A 23,048-nucleotide genomic window follows, 5' to 3' on the forward strand; every position below is an offset into this window, starting at 1 on the left:
CAGCCTGGGAAACATGGAGAAACCGCATTCCTACGAAAGTACAAAAGTTAGGCCAGGCACGGTGGCTCACGCCTGTAATCCCAGCACTTGGGGAGGCTAAGTTGGGTGGATCACCTAAGGTCAGGAGTTCAAGACCAGCCTGGCCAACATGGTGAAACCCCATCTCTACTAAAAATACAAAAATTAGCCAGGTGTGGTGGTGCGTGTTGGAATCCCAGCTACTCGCAAGGCTGAGGCAGGAGAATCACTTAAACCTGGGAGGCGGAGGTTGCAGTGAGCCAAGATGGCACCACTGCACTCCAGCCTGGGCAACAGAGGGAGACTCTGTCTCAAACAAAACAAAACAAAACAAAACAAAAATTAGTCAGATGTGGTGGTGCACACCTGTAGTCCTAGCTGTTTGGGAGGCTGAGGTGGAAGACTTGCTTGAGCTCAGGAGGCTGAGGGTCCAGTGAGCCGTGAGCATGCCATGGCACTACTGCCTGGATTTATTTATTTAGTTAGTTAGCTTGTTTGTTTTTGAGCCAGGGTCTTGCTGTTGTCTAGGCTGGAGTGCAGAGGCACAATCATAGCTCGCTGCAGCCTTGAACTCCTGAGCTCAAGGGATCTTCCAGCCTCAGCCTCTTGAGTAGCTGGGACTACAGGCATGAGGACTACAGGCACACACCATCAAATTTTTAAAAATTTTTAAATTTTTTGTAGGGACAGGGGTCTCACCATCTTGTCTAGGCTGATCTTGAACTCCTAGCCTCAAGTGATCTTTCCACTTCAGCCTCCCAAAATGGTGGATTACAGGTGTGAGCCACCATGCCTGGCCAGAATAAGAAACATAAGTAATAAATTAGATGGTGGGTTTTTGTGTGTGTGTGTGTGTGGCTTTTTTTTTTTTAAATTTTGAGATAGGGTCTCACTCTGTTGCCCAGGCTGGAATGTAGTTGTGTGATCATGTCTTGCTGCAGCCTTGGCCTTCCAGGCTCAACTGATCCTCTCACTTCAGCCTCCCAAGTAGCTGGAAATACAGGTATACACCACCACTCAGCTAATTTTTGTATTTTTTGTAGACAGAGTTTTGGCATGCAGCCCATGGCTGGTCTCAAACTTCTGGGCTCAAGCAACCACTCACCTTAGCCTCCCAAAGTGCCTGGCCTAGTTGGTGTTCTACTGATAATTAATGCAGAGGTATATCTCAACACTACTGTTCACTTCAGCATCTTGGCAAAGAATCCTATTTTCTGTTAAACCCTCCTAGTTTTTTTTTTTTGAGATGGAGTCTCACCTTTTCGCCCAGGAAAAAGCACTGCCCAGGAGTGCAGTGGCACTATCTCGGCTCACCGCAAGCTCTGCCTCCCAGGTTCAAGTGATTCTCCTGCCTCAGGCTCCCAAGTAGCTGAGATTACAGGTGTGTGCCACCATACCCGGCTATTTTTTTATAGATATGGGGATTTACCATGTTGGCCAGGGTGGTCTCGAACTCCTGACCTCAAGTGATTCACCTACCTAGGCCTCCCAAAGTGCTGGGATTACAGGTGTGAGCCACCATGCCCAGCCCTCCCTTTTTTTTTTTTTGAGACAGAGTCTCACTGTCGCCCAGGCTGGAGTACAATGGCACGATCTCGGCTCACTGCAACCTCCGCCTCCCGGGTTCAAGCAATTCTCCTGCCTCAGCCTCCTGAGTAGCTGGAACTACAAGTGCACGCCGCCACGCCCGGCTAATTTTTTGTATTTTTAGTAGAGACAGGGTTTCACCGTGTTGCCCAGGCTGGTCGTGAACTCCTGAGCTCAGGCAATCTGCCCGCCTTGGCCTCCCAAAGTGCTGGGATTATAGGCGTGAGCCACCGTGCCCGGCACTCCCTTTTTGTTTATACACTCAAAACATAGACAAAGACAAGGGAAAGCTTTTAATTATGTGCAATTTTACAATACAGATTATAAACAAATAGAACAATGAATAGTAGTACTTACTCCTTTCTTGTCATGAATCCAGGATTTAGGAGGTCAACTCAATATTAAAAACTGAAGCACACTACAGACAACAGGACATAGGGAATGAGTGGTATTTCCTTCAAATTGAACATCTTGTGAAGTGACATATGTATCCCAATGATGCAAAAAATACTCAAAACTTTTTTCATTTTTTTACAATTTTTAATTTTTTTAAAGACAGTGTCTCACTCTGTCCCTCAGGCTGGAGTGCAGTGGCGCAATTAGAACTCACTGCAGCCTCAACCTCCTGGGCTCAAACAATCCTCCCACCTCAGCCTTGTGAGTAGCTAGCACTACAGGTGCACGCCACCACACCCAGCTAACTTTTTGTATTTTCTGTAGACAGGTTTTCACCTTATTTCTCAGGCTGGTCTTCAACTTCTGGGCTCAAGCAATCCACCCGCCTAAGTCTCCCAAAGTGCTAGGATTACAGGCGTGAGCCATTGCGCACAGCCTCAAAACTCTTCTACCTAAAATCACCTTCAGAGCCATGCTAGAAAATTAGTATCATTCCTTTACAACCAGAATCCAACTTGGCCACTAAAATGTTTCCTTAGACTTGGTCCTAAATGATTTTTGGATTGTTTCAAAACCTGAAAAACACCTTCACAGGATAAAGATAAAAGAATGGGCCACTGGATCTGAAGATCATTTCAAAAAAGAAGTTTGAACTTTCAAGCATTTTGCACATTCCTGGGAAAAATGTCTATACAATATTCATTTGGATGTACAAATTCCATCACTTTTTGAAAAAAGTCAAAGTGCTCTACAGTCAGTCCTGCCAGTTATCTTCAAAGTCAATGAGGAGAAATCACGCAGTCACCACGTGCTGGGGCACTCTTCCCATTCCTCTCCTCTTGGGCACCTTGTGGCAGAAACTCTCACAAAGTCACTGACAAGATCCAGATCCAGATCCAGGTGTGGCAGGTGGGTTCTGTAGCTGAAGCTTCAACAGTTTTCGAGCTGGTGAGGGATCTAATTGTTGCATGCTTCTCTTCCCTGCAGAGAAAAGAGGCCAAAAAATAAATTTCAATTGAAATAACGAAACATTTATTGAAAACTTAATGTAGGGACACTGTGCCACACATGGAAGGGCATTACAAAGACAAATAAGAAAGTCTCTGGCCTCAAGGAGATGACAATTTGGTAAGAATGCCAGCCACAGCTGGGCATGGTGGCTCACGCCTGTAATCCCAGCACTTTGGGAGACCAAGGCGGGAGGATTCCTTGAGCCCAGGAGTTTCAGACTAGCCTGGGCAACACAGTAAGACCTTGTCTCTACAAAAAAAAAAAAAAAAAAAAAAAAAAAAAAAAAAAAAATTAGCCTAGCATGGTCCTAGCATGATCCTCCAGCTACATGGGAGGCAAGAGGATCACCTGGGAGCCCAGAAAGTTGAGGCTGCAATGAGTCATGACTGCGCCCCTGTATTCCAGCCTGGGCAACAGAGCAAGACCCTGTCTAAAAAAAAAAAAAAAAAAAAAAAAAGGGGTGGCTCATGCCTGTAATCCCTGTAATCCCAACACTTTGGAAAGCCAAAGTGGGCAGATCACTTGCAGTCAGAAGTTCAAACCAGCCTGACCAACATGGTGAAACCCCATCTCTACTAAAAATACAAAAATTAGCCAGGCATGGTGGCACATGCCTGTAATCCCAGGTACTCAGGAGGCTGAGGTGGGTATCTTGAACTCAGGAGGTGGAGGCTGCAGTGAGCCAAGATCATGCCACTGCACTCTAGCCTGGGCAACAGAGCGAGACTGTCTCAAAAAAAAAAAAAAAAAAGAAGGCCAGCCACCATTACAATCACAATACAATGTGATCAATAAGAAGATGGAGGCTGGGCGCAGTGGCTCACGCCTGTAATCCTAGCACTTTGGGAGGCCGAGGCAGGTGGATCACCTGAAGTCAGGAGTTCGAGACCAGCCTGACTAACATGGAGAAACCCCGTCTCTGCTAAAAATATAAAATTAGCCGGGCATGGTGGAGCTTGCCTGTAATCCCAGCTACTCGGGAGGCTGAGGCAGAAGAATCACTTGAACCCGCGAAGCAGAGGTTGCAGTGAGCCAAGATAGCACCATTGCACTCCAGCCTGGGCAACAAGAGTGAAACTCCGTCTCAAAAAAAACAAACAAGATGGTCAGGTGCAGTGGCTCACACTTGTAATCCCAGCACTTTGGGAGGCTGAGGCGGGATGATCACTTGAGCCCAGGAGTTGAAGACCAGCCTGGACAAACAGGGGGACCCCATCTCTACAAAAAAATTAAAAATTTAGCTGGGTGTGGTGGTGCACGCTTTTAGTCCCAGCTACTCTGGGAGCCTGAGGTGAAAGGACTGCTTGAGCCTATCAGGTTGAGGCTGCAGTGAGCTGTGCAGTCATTGCGCCATTCACTCCAACCTGGATGACAGAGCGAGAGTGAGACTTTGCCTCAAAAAAAAAAAAAAATAGAAGAAAGAAAATGAAGGTATGTATAGCCAATAATTTAGGGCTGGAAGGAGGTCAGGAAAAGCTAGGGAGGAGTAATGTCAGTGTCACTAGTGAATTCTTGAGAAATGAAGAGGGAAAAAGCAATGGGTGGGTATTTCTTAAGTCTTGGATTTACCAAAACAACAACATATTTCATGGGGATTTAATTGTCAGTCTACTGTGCTTCTGTAGAATTTACATCTAGAAATTTCCTATCAACTCTGAGTACCCATAACATACTATTTATTGTGGGGAGAAAAACAAATCACCTCATATAGGTCTTACCCTCTTGGACCATAGGCTTTGAAGGGCAGTCTGTATCCCAAAGGCTATCAGATAGAAAACAGCCCAAACTCTGGTCCCCTCAAGAGACAAGCTTACCGAGCTGTACTGACACCTTCTGGAAGCACTGGGTACTTTCATCCATAAAGGCCTGCAGCTGTTTCACTGATCCTTGCAGCTCATCCATCTGTAGAAAAAAGACAGCTGTGAGCTGTAAAGGTCCATGGCTTCTTGGATGTTCCTCAAACCCGACAAGCAAGCTCTTGCTCAGGAGCTCTAGGCTTGCTGTTCTTTCAGCCTGGAATGCTTATGCCAGATAATTCTGTTTGTTCCTCCAAAGTCACACCACATTCTTCTCCAGGCTGCTCTATGCTCCAGGAGGCTGACCCGTGTAACCTCTACCAACAGGATGCCTAAGTGGGAAGGAGCTGAACGAGTCATCTTGAGTTGGCTCAAGTCAGCTAACCATGTGACTTTCTCCCATTAGGTGCCACAGTAACTGCTACTCCCTCCTCCCTTTCAGTCCTAGGGGGAGTAAGAGCTCTGCTGCCTATAAGCCCCAGGTTACTCCACTAACCCTTGTGGTTCTCCAATACCCATACCTTTCTATTTTAGCCTTTTTGAAAATAAACTCTCCTTGAATTGTCCTTTCAAATGCCATCTGCTTGCTGTTAATACCTGGATTGACACAATACTACTCCCTCAAATGTCCTCATGGCGCATTTCCTTCAAGTCTGTTGAAATGGCACCTCAGAGGGGCCTTCAATAACCTTGCTATATAAAATAGCAACCCACCAACCTCCCTATACTGTCTGTCCCTCTTACCCTGCTTGCTATATAAAATAGCAACCCACCAACCTCCCTATACTGTCTGTCCCTCTTACCCTGCTTCATCAGCATTTACCACTATATATTTGTTTATTATTTTTTGATTGTCTCTCCATGTTTTCCCAAGGTAGAGCTGAATATACTTATTCAACTTACACTTATACATTTCTCCAGGTCTTTTAATTTCCAAGGATTACAAGGTGGCAAAGCTGGATAACTCAACTAAATAAACATAAGCCCACTTACCACCAACTCCATACAATCAAAGACTTTGCTCTGGTTCTGTAATATTTTCTGGTAGTCAGGTTTTGTATTAAGAACTTCATTCTGAGAAGACTCAAGATATGTCATAGGCTCCACTTTGACCTCAGTAATTTTGGCCTCAGTTGATCCTCTAAAAACAAAACAGAAGAGCTTTCGAGAGATTCTGTAATTATTTTCTGGAAGAGATACCAAAGATTATCCTATAAAGCTGAATCAGTATTCCTCCACTCTACGCTAGGTATAGGCTCTCTTCTTAACAGGAAGTTTTTTTTTTTTTGAGACGGAGTCTCACTCTGTTGCCCAGGCTGGAGTGCAGTGGTACGGTCTCAGGTCTCGGCTCACTGCAACCTCTGCCTCCCAGGTTCAAGCGATTTTCCTGTCTCAGCCTCCTGAGTAGCTGGGATTTCAGGCACCTGCCACCATGCCCGGCTAATTTTTTGTATTTTTAGTAGAGACGGGGTTTCACCATGTTGGCCAGGCTGGTCTCGAACTCCTGAACTTGTGATCTGCCCGCTTCGGCCTCCCAAAGTGCTGGAATTACAGGCATAAGCCACCGCGCCTGGCCTTAACAAGAAGTTCTGAAACAATTGTCTAGTATTCATGTCTATACCTCCGGACTCCAGGAAATGCTGAAAGCTTCCAGTCAGTTGAATCCACTTAATAGTAAGGTCCATATACCAGAAGGACTATACTTGGGAGACAGTGAAGCCAAAGCTTACTATCCTAGTCAGTGTGTATAATTGTTTACCAAAACATGCTGGCCTACTTCAATTATCTAAAATAACTGAACAGGACTGAGAGTTCATGAAAACTGATGAACAACAACGTTAATAACAACAACTACTACAATTTACTGAGTGCTAAGTAGATGCCAGACATTACTGGGCACTTTACATTTAACCTAATTTGACACAATAACCCAATGAGGAAGGTACTAATATCATCCCCATTTTCAAATGAGGAACCTTAGGCTCATTCAAGACTGTGACTTGCCCAAGGTCACAAAACTATCGAACAGTTAGAGTCTGAACAGACAGTCTGCTTCTAGAACCATTCCTCTTAACCTACAAGCTTTGCCACAAAAGATTTTATCTGAAACTGGCATCTTACACATTATCTATCTTCATAAATAGAGTATGTAAGGGGTGAATAAAGTAACTGATAACCGTCATTACCTGGATTGGGGAAATTTTTCAAACCATGTTCCTCAAAGCCCCTCTCTACTGAGAGGCCACTTTTGTAATTAGGGTTTTGACTAACATTTTGTAGTTGGGATTCTAGCTGGTTCTATCTCGAAAAAAAGCTTAAAACCATGGTTTAAATGTTCAACTAAATCAAAATCTAGCATTTTCTGGCCAGGTGCCTTGGCTTACACCTGTAATCTCAACACATTGGGAGGCCAAGATGGGCAGATCACTTGAGGCCAAGAGTTCACGACCAGCCTGGCCAACATGGCGAAACCCTGTCTCTACTAAAAATACAAAAATTAGTGGAGTGTGGTGGAGCATGCCTGTAATCCCAGCTACTCGGGAGGCTGAGGCAGGAGAATCGCCTGAACCCGGGAGTTGGAGGCTGCAGTGAGCCGAGATCATGCCACTGCATTCCAGCATGGGTGACAGAGCAAAAAAACAAACAAAAAAACACCCAGCCCAGCCTGGCCAACATGGTGAAATCCTGTCTCTACTAAAAATACAAAAATTAGCCAGGCATCATGGCACACACCTGTAGTCCCAGCTACTCAGGAGGCTGAGGCAGGAGAATTGCTTGAACCCGGGAGGCAGAGTGAGCTCAGATGGCGCCATGCACTCCAGCCTTGGCAACAGAGCGAGAGTCTGTCTCTGAAACAAAACAAAACAAAACAAAAAAACACCTAGCACTTTCCTACTTTTCCTCTACCTTCAAGACCCAAAGATACTCTCTTTCCTCAATCTTCCTCATCACCCACTTTCATGTCTTTCTGTCTCCAAGAAGGCCCTGGCCAAGGGCATCCCCCAAACCTGCAGCTCATAGGCCATGTGCTCACTGAAGCCCCTTGGTTACTGTTCTTGGCCCAGCCCCAGGCTGCCATGTACAATGCAGAGATGTGCCTGTCTCCCCCAGGATATGAAATGTTAGCCAAGGACACAGAACAGAAACAATTGTGTTCTTGGACTGAAAATAGTGACACCAACTCTTCCTTCCTCTCACTCACTTCCCATTTATGGTCAGAGAGTGCTAATACACACTACAGAATTTGATGAGCTTATTGGCCCGTGAGAAAGGATTCATCTTTCAATTTGTGCTAACAGAACTGAAATAAACACCAGTCAAACTCCATGAGATTTTTAAAGACAGTTTTTACAGTTCATAGATCTAACCTGGACAATATCTCTTCAGCCTCCTGCTGGTAGTGAAGCAAGAGCTGATCCCAAGTCTGACGTTCTAAAGAAAACCTGTAAGAATCAGGAAAAAAAATTCAGTTAATTTTTATAATCTTATCCTGAATCACTCACAGTAACAATAAGTATGTGAGGTGTACAATCTGGATGTCAAATGTGAGTTGAAAGGTCATTACAGGGTTAGAAAGCCTGACCAATTCAGAGGATATTTAATCATATCAAACCTGACTTCTTGAAGTCAAATTAATATTTGTATTCTCTAGACTCCATTCTATGAAATTGATCATTAGTAGAGTCCATAAAAATCTCAATATGCAGCCTTCTAACTTCTAGTATTGGTGCACTAATACTGACTCTCCAAATACAATGCTTACTATTCATTTTTTCCAAGTTAGTTAATTTCCCCAGATGGGAGAACGAATTTAGATTCTCTAACAAAGGTTAACTTACTTTGTTATGTATTCCTTCATCTCAGCCACAGATGCTTCCAGAGAAAAATCTGATGCTTTTCTGGAAAACAGACAGGATTATGACATAAATCTTTCAAGAAATATTTGCTTTAATATAATCGCTTATAAATTATTTATTTATTTATTTGAGACGGAGTTTCCCTCTTGTTGCCCAGGCTGGAGTGCAATGGCACAATCTTGGCTTTCTGCAACCTCTGCCTCCCTGGTTCAACAGATCCTCCTGCCTCAGTCTCCAGAGTAGCTGGAATTATAGGCATGTGCCACCACGCCCGGCTAATTTTGTATTTTCAGTAGAGATGGGGTTTCTCCATGTTGGTCAGGCTGGTCTCAAACTCCCGACCTCAGGTGATCCACCCGCCTCAACCCCCCAAAGTGCTGGGATTACAGGAATGAGCAACAGCACCCAGCTATTTATTTATTTTTGAGATGGAGTCTCGCTGTGTTGCCCAGGCTGGAGTACAGTGGCATAATCTCGGTTTGCTGCAACCTCCGCCTCCCGGGTTCAAATGATTTTCCTGCCTCAGCCTCCAGACTAGCTGGGACTACAGGCGCCCACGACCATCTCCAGCTAATTTTTGTATTTTTAGTAGAGACGGGGTTTCACTATGTTGGCCAGGCTGGTCTCAAACTCCCGACCTCATGATCCACCCACCTCAGCCTCCCAAAGTGCTGGGATTACAGGCGTGAGCCACCAACGCCCGGCCAAAAGTCCTAATTCAATCATAATTTAGGACAGAAGGGGAACTGCTCTTACCCATTTGAATCTTCAAAACATTTTTGTAGAGTTCCATCAGTTTCCAGTCCGTCTGCAAAATGTTTCAATTCTTCAGAAAGAGAAGATGCTAGACAGCACAAATTTACGTGTCATAAAATAAAGAAAATATACGTTTTCATAGTGAGATGCTGACAAAGGTATATTAAGGTAGTCTCAGCTCTAGGTACTGTTACATGTTGGTCCTCAAGCCCACCCAAAAGTGTGGAGTTAAGTATGCAGAAAGATTTTATCTTTTTTTTCTGGTAGGTATAGGTAAAATGAAAGACAACTCATTTTTATCTATTTATTTACACAGACTCTCGCTGTGTCAGCTAGGCTGGAGTGCAGTGGTGTGATCTCAGCTCACTGCAACCTCCACCTCCTGGGCTCAAGCAATATAACCCCTGCCTCAGCCTCCCTATTTGCTGGGAATATAGGCAGCACCACCATGCCCAGCTAATTTTTGTATTTTCTGTAGAAATGGGGTTTTACCATGTTGCCTAGGCTGGTCTCCAGCTCCTGGGCTCAAGCGATTCACCTGCCTCAGCCTCCCAAAGTCCTGGGATTGTAGGCGTAAGCCACTGTGCCCAGCCTTTATGACATTTATGATAAATGTTTCTATAAATGAACTGTGAAAAAGCAGTTTAAAAGGTATATCTGAGGCTGGGTGGGGTGGCTCACACCTGTAATCCCAGCACTTTGGGAGGCCAAGGCAGGCAGATCACTTGAGGTCAGGAGTTCGAGACCAGCCAGGCCAACATGATGAAACCCTGTCTCTACTAAAAATACAAAAATATAGCTGGGCGTGGTGGTACACGCCTGTAATCCCGGCTACTCGGGAGGCTGAGGCAGGGGAATCGCTTGAACCTGAGAGGCAGAGGTTGCAGTGAGCTGAGACGGTGCCACTGCACACCAGCCTGAGCGAGAATGAGACTCTGTCTCAAAAAAAAAAAAAAAAAAAAAAGTCAGGTAATAGGCAAGAGGGTAATAAGAAAGATGGAGGCAAATAAAAAATTATGGGCATAGCCGGGCATAGTGCTTGTAGTTCCAGCTACTTAGGAGGCTAAGGCAGGAGGACTGCTTGAGCCCAGCACAGCTTGAGCAACATAGTGAAACCCCATCTCTTTATTAGAAAAAGAAAACCAGGCTGGGCGCAGTGGCTGATGCCTATAATCCCAGCACTTTGGGAGGCCAAGGCGGGCAGATCACGAGGTCAAGAGATCAACACCATCCTGGCCAACATAGTGAAACCCCGTCTCTACTAAAAATACAAAAATTAGCTGGGCGTGGTGGCGCGTGCCTGTTGTCCCAGCTACTCAGGAGGCTGAGGCAGGAGAATCACTTGAACCTGGGAGGCAGAGGTTGCAGTGAGCCGAGACTGCACCACTGCACTCCAGCCTGGCAACAGAGCAAAACTCCGTCTCAAAAAAAAAAAAAGAAAGACAGAAAGAAAGAAAACCAAAAAGGCCAGGCACAGTGCCTCGCTGCTATAATCCCAGAACTTTGGGATGCTGAGGTGAGAGTTTCACTTGAGCCCAGGAGTTCAAGACCAGCCTGAGCAACACAGCAAGACCCCATGTCTACAAAAAATTTTGTTTTAGAAAGTTAGCTGGGTGTGGTGGCACATGCCTATAGTTCCAGCTACTTGGGAGGCTGAGGAAGGAGAAATGCTTGAGCCTAGGAGATCAAGGCTGCAGTTAACTGTGATCACGCCAGTGCACTCCAGCCTGGGCAACAGAGCGAGATCCTGTCTCAAAAAAAATAAATAAATAAATTATGGGCGTAAGGTTAAAAACAGGCCTCTGCTAGACTTGAAGAGTCCACTACTACATTCAGGTGAAGAATGCTAAGGGGAAAGGCTATGTCAATTAGTTATCAGGATAATCCTAGCATATCTACTTTAATTAAGGTGATGGTACAATTCTGAGATAAACAATTTTAACTGGCAAGTAAGCCCAAGTTCATGTATTTTCTAGATCTTTTAAGTGGGTAAACTTGAGTATTTCTGACCCTGGATAAGTGTATATTTACACTATTAGCAGAATAGGTACTTCCTAGAAGGTTGAATCATTAGTAATTTATTTAACAGACAACTAGCTAACTTCCTCGTAATATAAAGAGTTCCTACCAATCAATGTAAAAGAGCCACCATCCTAAGTTTTAAAAATGAACATGAGGCTGAGCCATGGTGGCTCGCGCCTATAATCCCAACACTTTGGGAAGCTGAGGTGGGTGAATCACCTGAGGTCAGGAGTTCGAGACCAGCCTGGCCAACATGGCGAAACCCTGTCTCTACTAGAAATACAAAATTAGCCAGGCATGGTGGTGCATGCCTGTAATCCCAGCTACTCCGGAGGCCAAGGCAGAAGACTTGCTTGAACCCAGGAGGTGGAGGTTGCAGTGAGCCAAGATCGCACCACTGCACTCCACCCTAGGAGACAGAGTGAGAATCCATCTCAAAAAAAAAAAAAAAAAAAAGAAAGTACAAATGGCTCTAAAAATATGAAAAAAGAAAAAATGCTTATCTTCTTCAAAAGAAAAAGGAACACAGATTAAAACTACAAAATATCTTCTATCACCTATCAAATAGTAAGAAAATCTAAAAGGCTTTTTTGTTGGTGACAGTGTAAGAAAACAAGTCCCTGCATGTATTGCTGGTGAGAGAATAAATTGATATCACTTGTTTGGGAAGTAATCTGGTAATTCCCATAATTTCATTTGAACTAGTTAATTCCAATTCTAAGAATTTATCTTCTTTTTACTTGCATACGTGCTAAAAGGCTTGTGTTAAAAAAAAAAAAAAAAAAAAAAAAAGGCCAGACGCGGTGGCTCATACCTGTAATCCCAGCACTTTGGGAGGCCGAGGTGGGCGGATCACCTGAGGTCGGGAGTTCGAGACCAGCCTGACCAACATGGGGAAACCCCGTCTCTACTAAAGATACAAAATTAGCCCGGCGTGGTGGCACATGCTTGAAATCCCAGGTGCTAGGGAGGCTGAGGAAGGAGAATCGCTTGAACCTGGGAGGCAGAGGTTGCAGTGAGCCAAGATCGCGCCATTGCACTCCAACCTGGGCAACAAGGTGGCTCACGCCTGTAATCCTAGCACTTTGGAAGGCGGAGGCGGGCGGGTCACGAGGTCAGGAGATTGAGACCACGGTGAAACCCCGGCTCTACAAAAAATACAAAAAATTAGCCGGGCGCAGTGGCGGACGCCTGTAGTCCCAGCTACTCAGGAGGCTGAGGCAGGAGAATGGCATGAACCCGGGAGGTGGAGCTTGCAGTGAGCTGAGATCACGCCAATGCACTCTAGCCTGGGCGACACAGTGAGACTCCGTCTCAAAAAAAAAAAAAAATTCATTACATTATTTACTGTAGTAGCAAAAGACCGAAAAAAAAAACCAAAAACAAAAACAAAAAAAAACCAACCCTTAAAGCCTATTAGTAAAGAACTAGTTAAATCCAGGCTGGGCACAGTGGCTTGTGCCTGTAATCCCAGCACTTTAGGAGGCCAAGGCGGGCGGATCACCTAAGGTCAGGAATTAGAAACCAGCCTGGCCAACATGGCGAAACCCTGTCTCCACTAAGTACACAAAAAATTAACTGGGCGCGGTGGTGGGTGCCTGTAATCCCAGCTACTCAGGAGGCTGAGGCAGGAGAATCGCTTGAACCCAAGAGGCAGAGGTTGCAGTAAGCCAAGATTGTGCCACTGTATTCCAGCCTGGGTGACAGAGCGTGACTCCATCTCAAAAAAAAAAAAAAGCAATAAATATTTCTGCAAGGATACACAAGAAACTGGTGGCCATAGCTACCTTTGGGGAGAGGAACTGAGACTGGGGGTCAGAGTGGAAGGGAAGATTATTTTCCACTTTCACACCTCCTTAGCTTCATAAGCATGTATTCCTGCAATTTAAAAAAAGTAGGGGGCTGGGCACAGTGGCTCATGCCTGTAATCCCAGCACTTTGGGAGGCCAAGGTGGGCAGATCACTGAGGTCAGGAGTTCAAGACCAGCCTGGCCAACATGGTGAAATCTCTTCCCTACTAAAAATACAAAAATTAGCCAGGTGTGGTGGCTCCCAGCTACTCGGGAGGCTCAGGCAGGAGAATTGCTTGAACCCAGGAGGCAGAGGCTGCAGTGAGCCAAGATCAGCCTACTGCACTCCAGTCTGGGCAACAGAGTGAGACTCTGTCTAAAAAAAAAAGGTGGGGGAGCTAGTTTTATAAGGCAGCAGCTTCTGTAAATGGGGATGCTGTGAGCAAAGCTTTGACTGCCCAGGGTCAAAGCTCACTTATGTTAGCAACTTACCTTTGGCTCTAAAACTTTCAAGACTGAAGCCCTTAGTGTCCCTTAGGAAAGGTTCAAGTTTCTGAATAGAGAACTAAATAAAGAAAAGCATTTTTAGTACAACCACCAAAAATTTCCAGACCAGTCCTAAATTTATGTCACTTTATGATGTTTAATAAATATGAAACTAAATACTAAATATGATTTAATTTTTACACATAAGACTTTTCACAGAAACAAATAAATAGATAAGGGGGAAAAAAAAAAACCAAACTGTTGACCAGGCAGTGGCTTACGTCTGTAATCCCAGCACTTTGGGAGGCCGAGACAGGTGGATAATAAGGTCAGGAGATGGAGCCCATCCTGGCCAACATGGTGAAACCCCGTCTCTACTAAAAATACAAAAAAAATTAGCGGGGCATGGTGGCGCGTGCCTGTAGTCCCAGCTACTCGGGAGGCTGAGGCGGGAGAATCGCTTGAACCTGGGAGGCGGAGGTTGCAGTGAGCCGAGATTGTGCCACTGCACTCCAGCCTGGTGACAGAGCGAGACTCCGTCTCAAAAAAACAAAAAAAAACAAACAAACAAAGAAAAAACAAAAAACCCTTTGTTGCTTGGACTACAGATTTTGACTTTCGGTTCAGGAAACAAAAAAGGTTATTTAATTCATACAAATTACCTGCTTATCTAAACTGATGTAAGTACCTGGTAGCCACATAATACACAATACACCTTAAAAAAAAGGCTGGGTGCAGCGGCTCACACCTGTAATCCTAGCACTTTGGGAGGCCGAGGTGGGTGGACTGCCTGAGCTCAGGCGTTCAAGACCAGCCTGGGCAACATAGTGAAACCCCGTCTCTACTAAAATACAAAAAATTAAGGGCTGGATGCGGTGGCTCATGCCTGTAATCCCAGCACTTTGGGAGGCCGAGGCAGGCGGATCAGGAGGTCAGGAGATCGAGACAATTCTGGCCAACACAGTGAAACCCTGTCTCTACTAAAAGTACAAAAATTAGCAGGGTGTGGTGGCATGTGCCTGTAGTCCCAGCTACTCAGGAGGCTGAGGCAAGAGAATCACTTGAACCTGGGAGGCGGAGGTTGCAGTGAGTCAAGATCATACCACTGCACTCCAGCCTGGGCGACAGAGTCAGACTCCATCTAAAAATAAAAGATTGTCACAATAGCAGTTAACAAACACCAAAACCATTTCCTAGTTATAAGAACCTCACCTGGAAACTGGAAAGCAGGAGACAGCCAAGCCGTTTGCTTTCTGCTAAATCGACACTGATAGACCGGCTGAGCTCTAACATAAAACATAGCCACATTTAAGGAGCTGGATAGTTACACAGTCAGCAACTAACAAAACTGAAAAATGTCCTCCCTCTTGATAAATCCAACTTAAGGCAAGGACAGCCTTCTTTAGTTAAAGACAGAATTCTAATTTTTGCAGGATCACTGAGGAATGAAGTTTACCCATTTGTGCATCTAAACTTAAAAAAAAAAAAGTTATAAGAATCTTTGTATTGGGCAGGTACGGTGGCTCATGTCTATAGTCCCAACACTGGGGCCGAGGCATGGGATCACTTGAGACCACGAGCCGGAGACCAGTCTGGACAACATGGTGAAATCCCGTCTCTACTAAAAATAGAAGAATTAGCCAGGAGTGGTGGCATGCGCCTGTAATCCCAGCTACTCCAGAGGCTGAGGCACGAGAATCAAAAGGGCTCAGGAGGCGGAGGCTGCAGTGAGCCGAGAGGTTGCAGTAGCTGGGATTACAGGCATGCACCACCACACCCAGGAAATTTTTTGTCTTTTTAGTAGAGACAGGGTTTCCCCATGTTGGCCAGGCTGGTCTTGAACTCCTGGCCTCAAGTGATCTGCCTGCCTTGGCCTTCCAAAGTGCTGGGATTACAGGTGTGAGCCACCGTGCCTGGCCACATCTGAGCTTTTTTATAGGACAGGCACTGCAATGTGCTTTAAACACTTTGTACTGAATACTATCAGAAGAGTACTATTATAAACTTCCATTTTACAAATGGGAAAACTGCAGCTCTGAGGGGAAATGACTTGTTTGAGGCCAGAAACTGGAAATTGGTGGAGCCAGAATTCAAACCCAAGTCTGTCACCAATATCTGTGTTTTTCCCTCTATTACCACACTGCCTCTCTATAATGACCTAATAATAGCATTAATAGCTAACATTTGTTGAACACTTACTATATAAAAAGCATTTTATGAAATGCTATATACATATTTCATTAAACCTTGAGGCAAGTATCCTATGAATTCCATTCAGATAACAGATAATGACACAGGCACAAAGTAATAGGTAACTTGCCCAAGGTCATACAGTGAGTTATTAGACTGAATTGGGTGAGCATTTTACATAATTATGCGACTGAATCCCTAACCAATCGCAAGATGTAGATACCATTTTTTAAAATTATGTCCACTTGGAAACAATTATTAGGAATTTTGCTTTGTGAATTACGAGAGCTACATGTCTTTTTGCCCTCTAGCTTCAGCTGGTTGTGTTTTTAAAGTTTTCATCTCTTAATTGTCACTGCTGTTAGTCAAGAAAAACAGGATACTTTCTGCCTATAACCAAGGAAACCTGACAGGTTGCCAGAAATAACCAGGCAATAACTAATCTTATTACACTGATGCTTTTCTGTTTAAGTCTAAATACTCTGGCATAGAGCTAAAGGTAGGGCTAATCTTGGGATGCACTGATGTTTTCTCAGCACATCTAGGGACTAAAGTACATGGGCCTTGTGGCAGCAATTTTCTGATGTGCTAAGTGGCTGTCTTTACCCAGATTTCCTTCTGTGCATCAGACCACTTGGAAATGGGATGATACCTTAAAACTAATCACAGTAGCTTAACATTTCAGGGCTTACTATGTGCCAAGTACTGTGTTATGTAAGATAGGTACCATTTCACCTCCAAGTTGCTGATGAGGACCTTAAGACAAAGGAGGTTAAGTAAGTTACTCAACATCACAGAGCTAGTATAGTCTTCCTGAAATATGCAAGCTTTTCCACGTTATGTTCTGTACTTTGATGCTAAGATATAGTTACTATTGTAAATTCACACAAAATGACACAAATCACATTCTGTATAGCATCCCTAAAAACTAAGTTTTTCACTCTAGATATACACACACACACACACACACACACAGAGAGAGAAAGAAAGCAAGGCGGGGGTGGGTGGGGTGCAGGGAGGGAAGAGGGAAGGGAGAGGGGTGGGGTGCAGGTAGGGAGGAGTGAACAGAGAGGGGATAGGGAAAAAGAGACAAAGTTTTTTTAGAGACAGGGGTCTTACTTTGTCACCCAGGATAGATTGAGTGGCACAATCACAGCTCACTGCTGCCTTGAATTCCTGGGCCCAAGTGATCCTCTTGCCTCAGCCTCTCTCCAGTAGCTGGGACTACAGGTACGTGCCACCATGCCCTACTATTTTTTTAAAAACTTTTTGTAGAGATGGGGTCTTGCCATCTTGCCTAGGTTGTCCTCAAACTCCTGGACTCAAGCAATCCTCCTGCCTCCCAAAGTGCTGGGATTATAGGTATGAGGCACTGTGCCTGGCCCACTCTAGATATTTGTATGTGCATCTTCCCTCTGAGGTATTTCCAGTTATAAAGGCTAAAATCAGGTATCAACCCAACTATCTTCTGCTCCACTTTAGGGCATGAGAGAGAAAACCACAGAAAGAAATCTTTAACGTCTCTCACCCTAGCAGAGGTGAGTATTGAACAATTAGAAATTTATTTGTGGCAGCTAATAATATAATATAAGTAGTAAGCCAGGTGCAGTGGCTCACGCCTGTAGTCCCAGCTACTTGGGAGGCTGAAGTGGGAGGATTGCTTGAGCCCAGAAGTTCAAGTCCAGCCTAGACAAAACAGCAACATCCTGTCTCTTAAAAAGAAATAGCAGTAATACTGAACATTTACTAGGTGTTTGACATCAGTACTTATAAAGTAGCAAGTCATGTCTATTCTCCCACACTTTCTGCCATACCTCACTGCCTCTTATCTGAGCTGGAACCTGTCTCTTATCTGAGCTGGAATCTCACTGTCTTGTGTACACAGCACCCCACCTGTGATGCCCTGGTGAATGGGATGCAGCGACTTCCGCCGGTTCGTTTCTTTCATACTTGCTCGCCGCCAGGATTGCCTCCTGTCTTGATAACTGGCAGATTGTTCTTGAGGGGACAAATGAAGGGACTTCGACTGAAGTCTTTCCTGGTGGCTGAGATCACAATTTCCCCCTTTTTTAGGGCTAGAGCCGAGGTGAATTCTTTCCTCTGAAACGCCTTGATTCATCTCCAGGGAGGCAGATGTTTTAGCAAACACTTCCACAGGACTGAGACTTGATTCCAATTGATGATCATGAGTCTTAGACATCACTGGTCCTTTTTCTAGCATTTGTTATAAAAAAGTCAAAATACAAAATCAAGCCCGCCACAACTATTTGTGCAAAAAAGTTGAAAAAGTAAATGTATGCCCCTAGATCGTGGAAACATAAAGAAAGCATCTCTACAAATAATGAGTATGTGATTCCAAATCCACCAGGAGCCAGGAAAGATTTGGGTATAGCTCAGAAGCCTGAATCCAAGGTAAGAGGTACTGAATTTCACTACAATACTTACCATCTATGATCTCTGATCTAGTCACTGATGTCATCCTAGGTGGTAAACTCTGAAAATAGGAAAATGAAGTGATCTGTTCTTCACATGTCAGCTGCAGTCTCAGTGGGGCTTTACAGCCCCAGAATAGGCTGTGTGCTTTCCAGCCTCTCCGAGCTTCCCTTATACACCTCCCTGACAGAGAATATCAGCAGGGGCCGTCACCTCCTCTTCTGAATTTCTATACTTTATTGCTAGAAATATTCAAATCTCCCGGAACACATACTCTACCTTACTTCCCAGTTACTTTGTGTTTAACTAGTCCCTAATTCCATTGATGACATTATGGTCTACCTGGTCTTCCAAACTAGAAAAACCACATCATCCATTACTTCTAATTCTTAGTTCTCCAGATCCAAAGTCCTAACTGTTCTATGAACAGTCTCTAAATCTTTTCTCCATTCTCACTGTTACTAGTTTATTTATTATTTTGAGACAGGGTCTTGCTCTGTTGCCCAGGCTGCAGTGCAGTGGCGCAATCTTGGCTCACTGCAACCTCCTCCTCCCCAGTTCAGGTGATTCTCCTGCTTCAGCCTCCTGAGTAGCTGGGATTACAGGCGTGCACCACCATACCTGGCTAATTTTTGCATTTTTAGTAGAGATGGGGTTTCCCCATGTTGGTCAGGCTGGTCTCAAACTCCTGGCCTCAAGTGATCCACCAAACTCCTGGCCTCAAGTGATCCAAAGTCCTGGGATTACAGGCATGAGCCACCACGCCCAGCCTCACTGTTACTAGTTTAGTTCAGGTCTCATAATTTCTGGTCTCTCTCACTATCTTAACAGTCTCTCCACTAGTTTTTCTACCTCCAACGGCCCCTCTCCAGTCTATTCTTTGTTTCTGTTTTTTTTTGAGGTGGAATCTCACTCTGTCACCCAGGCTGGAGTGCAGTGGCGCAGTCTCGGCTCACTGCAACTTCCACCTCCCAGGTTCAAGCGATTCTCCTGCCTCAGCTTCCTGAGTAGCTGGGATTACAGGTGCCTGCCACCACACCCGGCTAATTTTTGTATTTTTAGTAGCGATGGGGTTTCCCCATATCGGCCAGGCTGGTCTCGAACTCTTGACCTCAGGTGATCCGCTCAGCCTCGGCCTGCCAAAGTGCTGGGATTACAGGCCTGAGCCACCGCGCCCGGCCCAGTCTATTCTTCAGACAGTTGCCGGGACTTTTCCAAAGTGTACTCAACACCTCAGGTAAACTAGTCCCAATTTACCCATTCCTGCTCTCTCTCCTCCCAGTCCTATTCCCTGTACTACTTCTGAATCTTTGCACATATCTGTCCTTCTACCTGTTAAACTTATTCATCCTTCCCAACCTTGCTCGAATATGAAGCTTTCACATCACTTATCTTTGGCAGAGTTGGTGGTTATGCCCCTTGGCCTTCGTGGCTATAAAATCTGTTTACATGTCTGTCTCCCCAGCCAGGCTGTATTTGTATTCCTAGTGCCTGTCATGAACAACTGACTGGAAGGCAGGGATGTCACCTAGGCATCTCTTCATCGTCCCCTCCCTCCCAGCAGAAATCTGTCTGTAGGGGGTGCTAAGTAAAAAGATATGAATATATGCAGAGGGACAAAAAGGAAAAGATAACAAGGAGGGCTCGGTCAAGGATCCGAATCCCCCACGGTCCCTATGACTGTATCACACAGATCCAGGCTTGGATAATAACGACTGTATCACACAGATCCAGGCTTAGAAAAGCAACAACCGTCAACTGTTAAACGCTTATTCTATGCTAGGACCTGTGCTATGTAAGCGCTTTACTTGCATCGTTATTCCACTTAATCCTTTCCATAACTCCGTAAGCACCATTAACTCCACTTTGCAGACAGGGGAACTGAGGTTCAGAGGGGCAAAAAGCCTGGCCCAAGCTTGTGACACAGCCAGCCTGGGGACACAGGGGCAATTCGAACCCCAGCCCTCTGCCCAGTCCTCACCCCTGTTTCTGGAGCCTAGACCCCTGGCACGGCAGATGTCTCTAATGGGGTCGGTAAGGGGGACTGCCCTCGGGTTTCATTTCACCCGGGAGGAGGTCGCAGCGCCCCCGGGGCCCCCCAGTGTCCACGGTCGGGGCCGGGGCTGCGGCGGGTCGAGCTGGGCCGAGGGGTACGACGCCGAAGACAGTGCGGCGGCGGGCGGGGCCACATCAGAGGACAAGTCTGTGACTTCCTGACCTCAGGGCGACGCCCGTCCAGTCCGGAACCTCCGTACCTGAAACACAAGGCCACGGGTCGCTCTCCACAGCCCCACGTCACTCCTGGATGCCTTACGCCCCCGCAGCCGATCCTCCCTGGTCAGGGTGAAGCGTTCTCCACCTTCTACGTCACGGTCACCGCCTCCGAAACTCCCGCCAACCAAGGGCGCATGCGCGGCCGTCAGTTTCTCGGGCGCGCGCGCGCAGAACGCCTGCCTCCGACGACGCGCATGCGTACACCGCCGCCCGCCGCGCATGCGTATACCGCCGTCCAACGCTCCTGCCAGCTCCGCTCCTCTAGTCCAAGTCGTTTAGGTCCTCTCCGGCCACGTCACCACCTCCCCGCAACACCCCGCCCGGGAGTCCCTTTCCGGGACCCGCCACACTATCGTGTCCTTTTGCACCCGACGGCCCCAGAGCCCATCTAAGATAGGGGAAACAAAGGCCCCGAGAGATTCTTGGCGGAGGAATACAGCGCCTCAAAGGGAATCTGATGCCCTGTCCCCGTCGCTAGGCTCTGGTTCCCTCTCCCTTTATCTCCTTAACTCCCAAAATGTGGACCGTGACTCTCCCCAGGGTGGACTGGAGCTCTGAGCTCAGTTTGCCTCACAGTCTATCCCACTCCTGCTCTAGGACTTTTTCTCTCTCATTTCCAGGCCACTTCCCCAAACGGCTGCTTTACTTGCTTGGTGTAGGGGGGCCTGCCCTCGGGTTTCATTTCACCCGGGAGGAGGTCGCAGCGCCCCCAAGTCGTCGCAGTGTCCACGGTCGGGGCCAGGGGGTGCGGCAGGTCGGGCTGGGCCTAGGGTAGGACGGGGACAGGGCATCAGATGCCCTTTGAGGCGCTGTATTCCCAGGCGCTGTTCCCTCTGCCTGGGAAGGCTTTCCCTGCTTTTCCTAGCGACATCCTCCAATTTTTTTGTATTTTGAGACGGAGTCTCCCTCTGTCGCCCAGGCTGGAGTGCAATGGCGCGATCTCGGCTCCCTGCAACCTCCGCCTCCCGGGTTCGGGTTCAAGCGATTCTCCTGCCTCAGCTTCCCGAGTAGCTGGGATTACAGGCGCCCACCACCACGCCTGGCTAATTTTTGTATTTTTAGTAGAGACAGGGTTTTGCCATGTTGGCCAGGCTGGTCGTGAACTCCTGACCTCAGGTGATCCACCCACCTCGGCCTCCCAAAGAGCTGGGATTACAGGCATGAGCCACTGCGCCCGGCCACATCCTCCAATTTTAAGCCTCAGCTAAGGAATGATTGATTTCTCTCCAAGCCTTCTCTCTGGCCTTAGGCTGAATACCAACTGTCCTTTCTGTGCTCCCAGGAGCCCAACCTGTTCCTGCTCCACTATCCCATGCTGGCCTAGGAGGCTCCAGAGAGTGGGCTGCTTCCTGAGCACCCAGCACGACGCCACCAAAATGTCCCCTTGGATGTGCACAGTCCTTTCTTTCACAGGGAAACTTCCAAATATTGAATTATAAGCAGCCCACAAAGTCCAAAAGAGGGGTTGGAGAGAGGCAGCTGGAGCTGACCGTGGTCATCCTTCCATAGCAGTTGTGGTCCTTGGAAAAGTTTTCTGGTGGGAGACAAAAATCTGCCTTCCTGAAATTTCCACCCTGTGGTTCCAGCCTGCTGGCTGCAGCAGCCATTCTGAAAGCAGAGATTTGCCCTTGGCTCCCTGAATATCACTTTCTGGGGTTGAGAGGTACCCAGTTCTTTTATGCTTGCCCGCCTCTTAAACTCCTCTCTGTCAATGTGCCAGGAAGAGAACTCACTGTTCCTTCCCAGCTAGGGCTGGCCATCCTGGGGCACAATGAGAAAATGATTTCATGGAATCCAGTCCCAAATACATCTTCTACATCGTTTCCCTACTTTGAATTGTTGCATGGCTCCCTCCTGTCCGCAGGAGGCACACATTTTTTTTCCCTATAAGGCAGTGTGTCATTAGGCTGGGTGTGGTGGCTCACGCCTCTAATCCCAGCAGTTTGGGAGGCCGAGGCCTGTGGATCACTTGAGGTTCAGGAGTTTGAGACCAGCTTGGCCAACACAGCAAAACCCTGTCTCTACTAAAAATACAAAAATTAGCTGGGTGTGGTGGTATGCACCTGTAATCCCCGTTACTCGAGAGGCTGAAGCAGGAGAATCACTTGAACCTGGGAGGCCACGGCTGCGGTGAGCTGAGAACATGCCACTGTACTCCAGTCTGAGCAACAGAACAAGACTTCATCTCAAAAAAAAAAAAAAAAAAAAAGAAAAGAAAAGAAAAGGAAAAAGAAAAAAGGCACTGTGCTATCTGACCCAGCCTCTTCTTTCAGTTCCTCAGTAGTTCTGCTCTGCTCTCTTTCTACGAGGCTTTCACACATGCTATTCCCTCTCCCTGGAACCACTTCCCCTCAGTCTCCTGCCTACAACACACCACCATGGCGTTCATCTGGTCAACATCTCAATCTTAGGTGTCATTCAGATGTCCTTTC

At 46.3% G+C, this 23,048-nt stretch overlaps 1 protein-coding gene across 3 annotated transcripts; it reads right to left on the reverse strand.

Moving 5' to 3' along the window:
* Window positions 1–1,883: 1,883 nt before the first annotated feature.
* Window positions 1,884–20,779, reverse strand: DSN1 (DSN1 component of MIS12 kinetochore complex). Of its 3 annotated transcripts, XM_054467247.2 has the most exons (11): window positions 20,598–20,779; window positions 18,355–18,403; window positions 17,803–18,123; window positions 14,932–15,005; window positions 13,726–13,798; window positions 9,422–9,509; window positions 8,648–8,707; window positions 8,177–8,251; window positions 5,802–5,949; window positions 4,827–4,914; window positions 1,884–2,982 (listed from the first exon to the last, which is right to left on the reverse strand). In XM_054467247.2, exons 2-11 carry the CDS (start codon window positions 18,386–18,388, stop codon window positions 2,873–2,875), a joined length of 1,071 nt encoding a protein of 356 aa, XP_054323222.1. In that variant the 5' UTR covers window positions 18,389–18,403; window positions 20,598–20,779; the 3' UTR covers window positions 1,884–2,872. The 3 variants fall into 3 exon arrangements, with proteins under 3 accessions (XP_054323222.1, XP_054323223.1, XP_054323225.1); XM_054467248.2 differs by lacking the exon at window positions 18,355–18,403 and having other exon boundaries at window positions 20,598–20,752; XM_054467250.2 differs by lacking the exon at window positions 17,803–18,123 and having other exon boundaries at window positions 20,598–20,743.
* Window positions 20,780–23,048: the final 2,269 nt, after the last annotated feature.

This window comes from Pongo pygmaeus, chromosome 21 (genome assembly GCF_028885625.2).
Source record: "Pongo pygmaeus isolate AG05252 chromosome 21, NHGRI_mPonPyg2-v2.0_pri, whole genome shotgun sequence".
Classification (NCBI taxonomy): Eukaryota; Metazoa; Chordata; class Mammalia; order Primates; family Hominidae; genus Pongo; species Pongo pygmaeus.

What these genes read in the sequence shown, in the direction of transcription:
- DSN1 (XM_054467247.2), bottom strand. Translation starts at nt 18,388, where the DNA reads ATGACATCAGTGACTAGATCAGAGATCATAGATG. An exon ending in TGAAAGTTTTAGAGCCAAAG is followed by an intron (nt 9,510 to 13,725) that starts GTAAGTTGCTAA and finishes TGTGCTGTCTAG; the next exon opens with CATCTTCTCTTTCTGAAGAA. An exon ending in ATGAAGGAATACATAACAAA is followed by an intron (nt 8,252 to 8,647) that starts GTAAGTTAACCT and finishes TGATTCTTACAG; the next exon opens with GTTTTCTTTAGAACGTCAGA.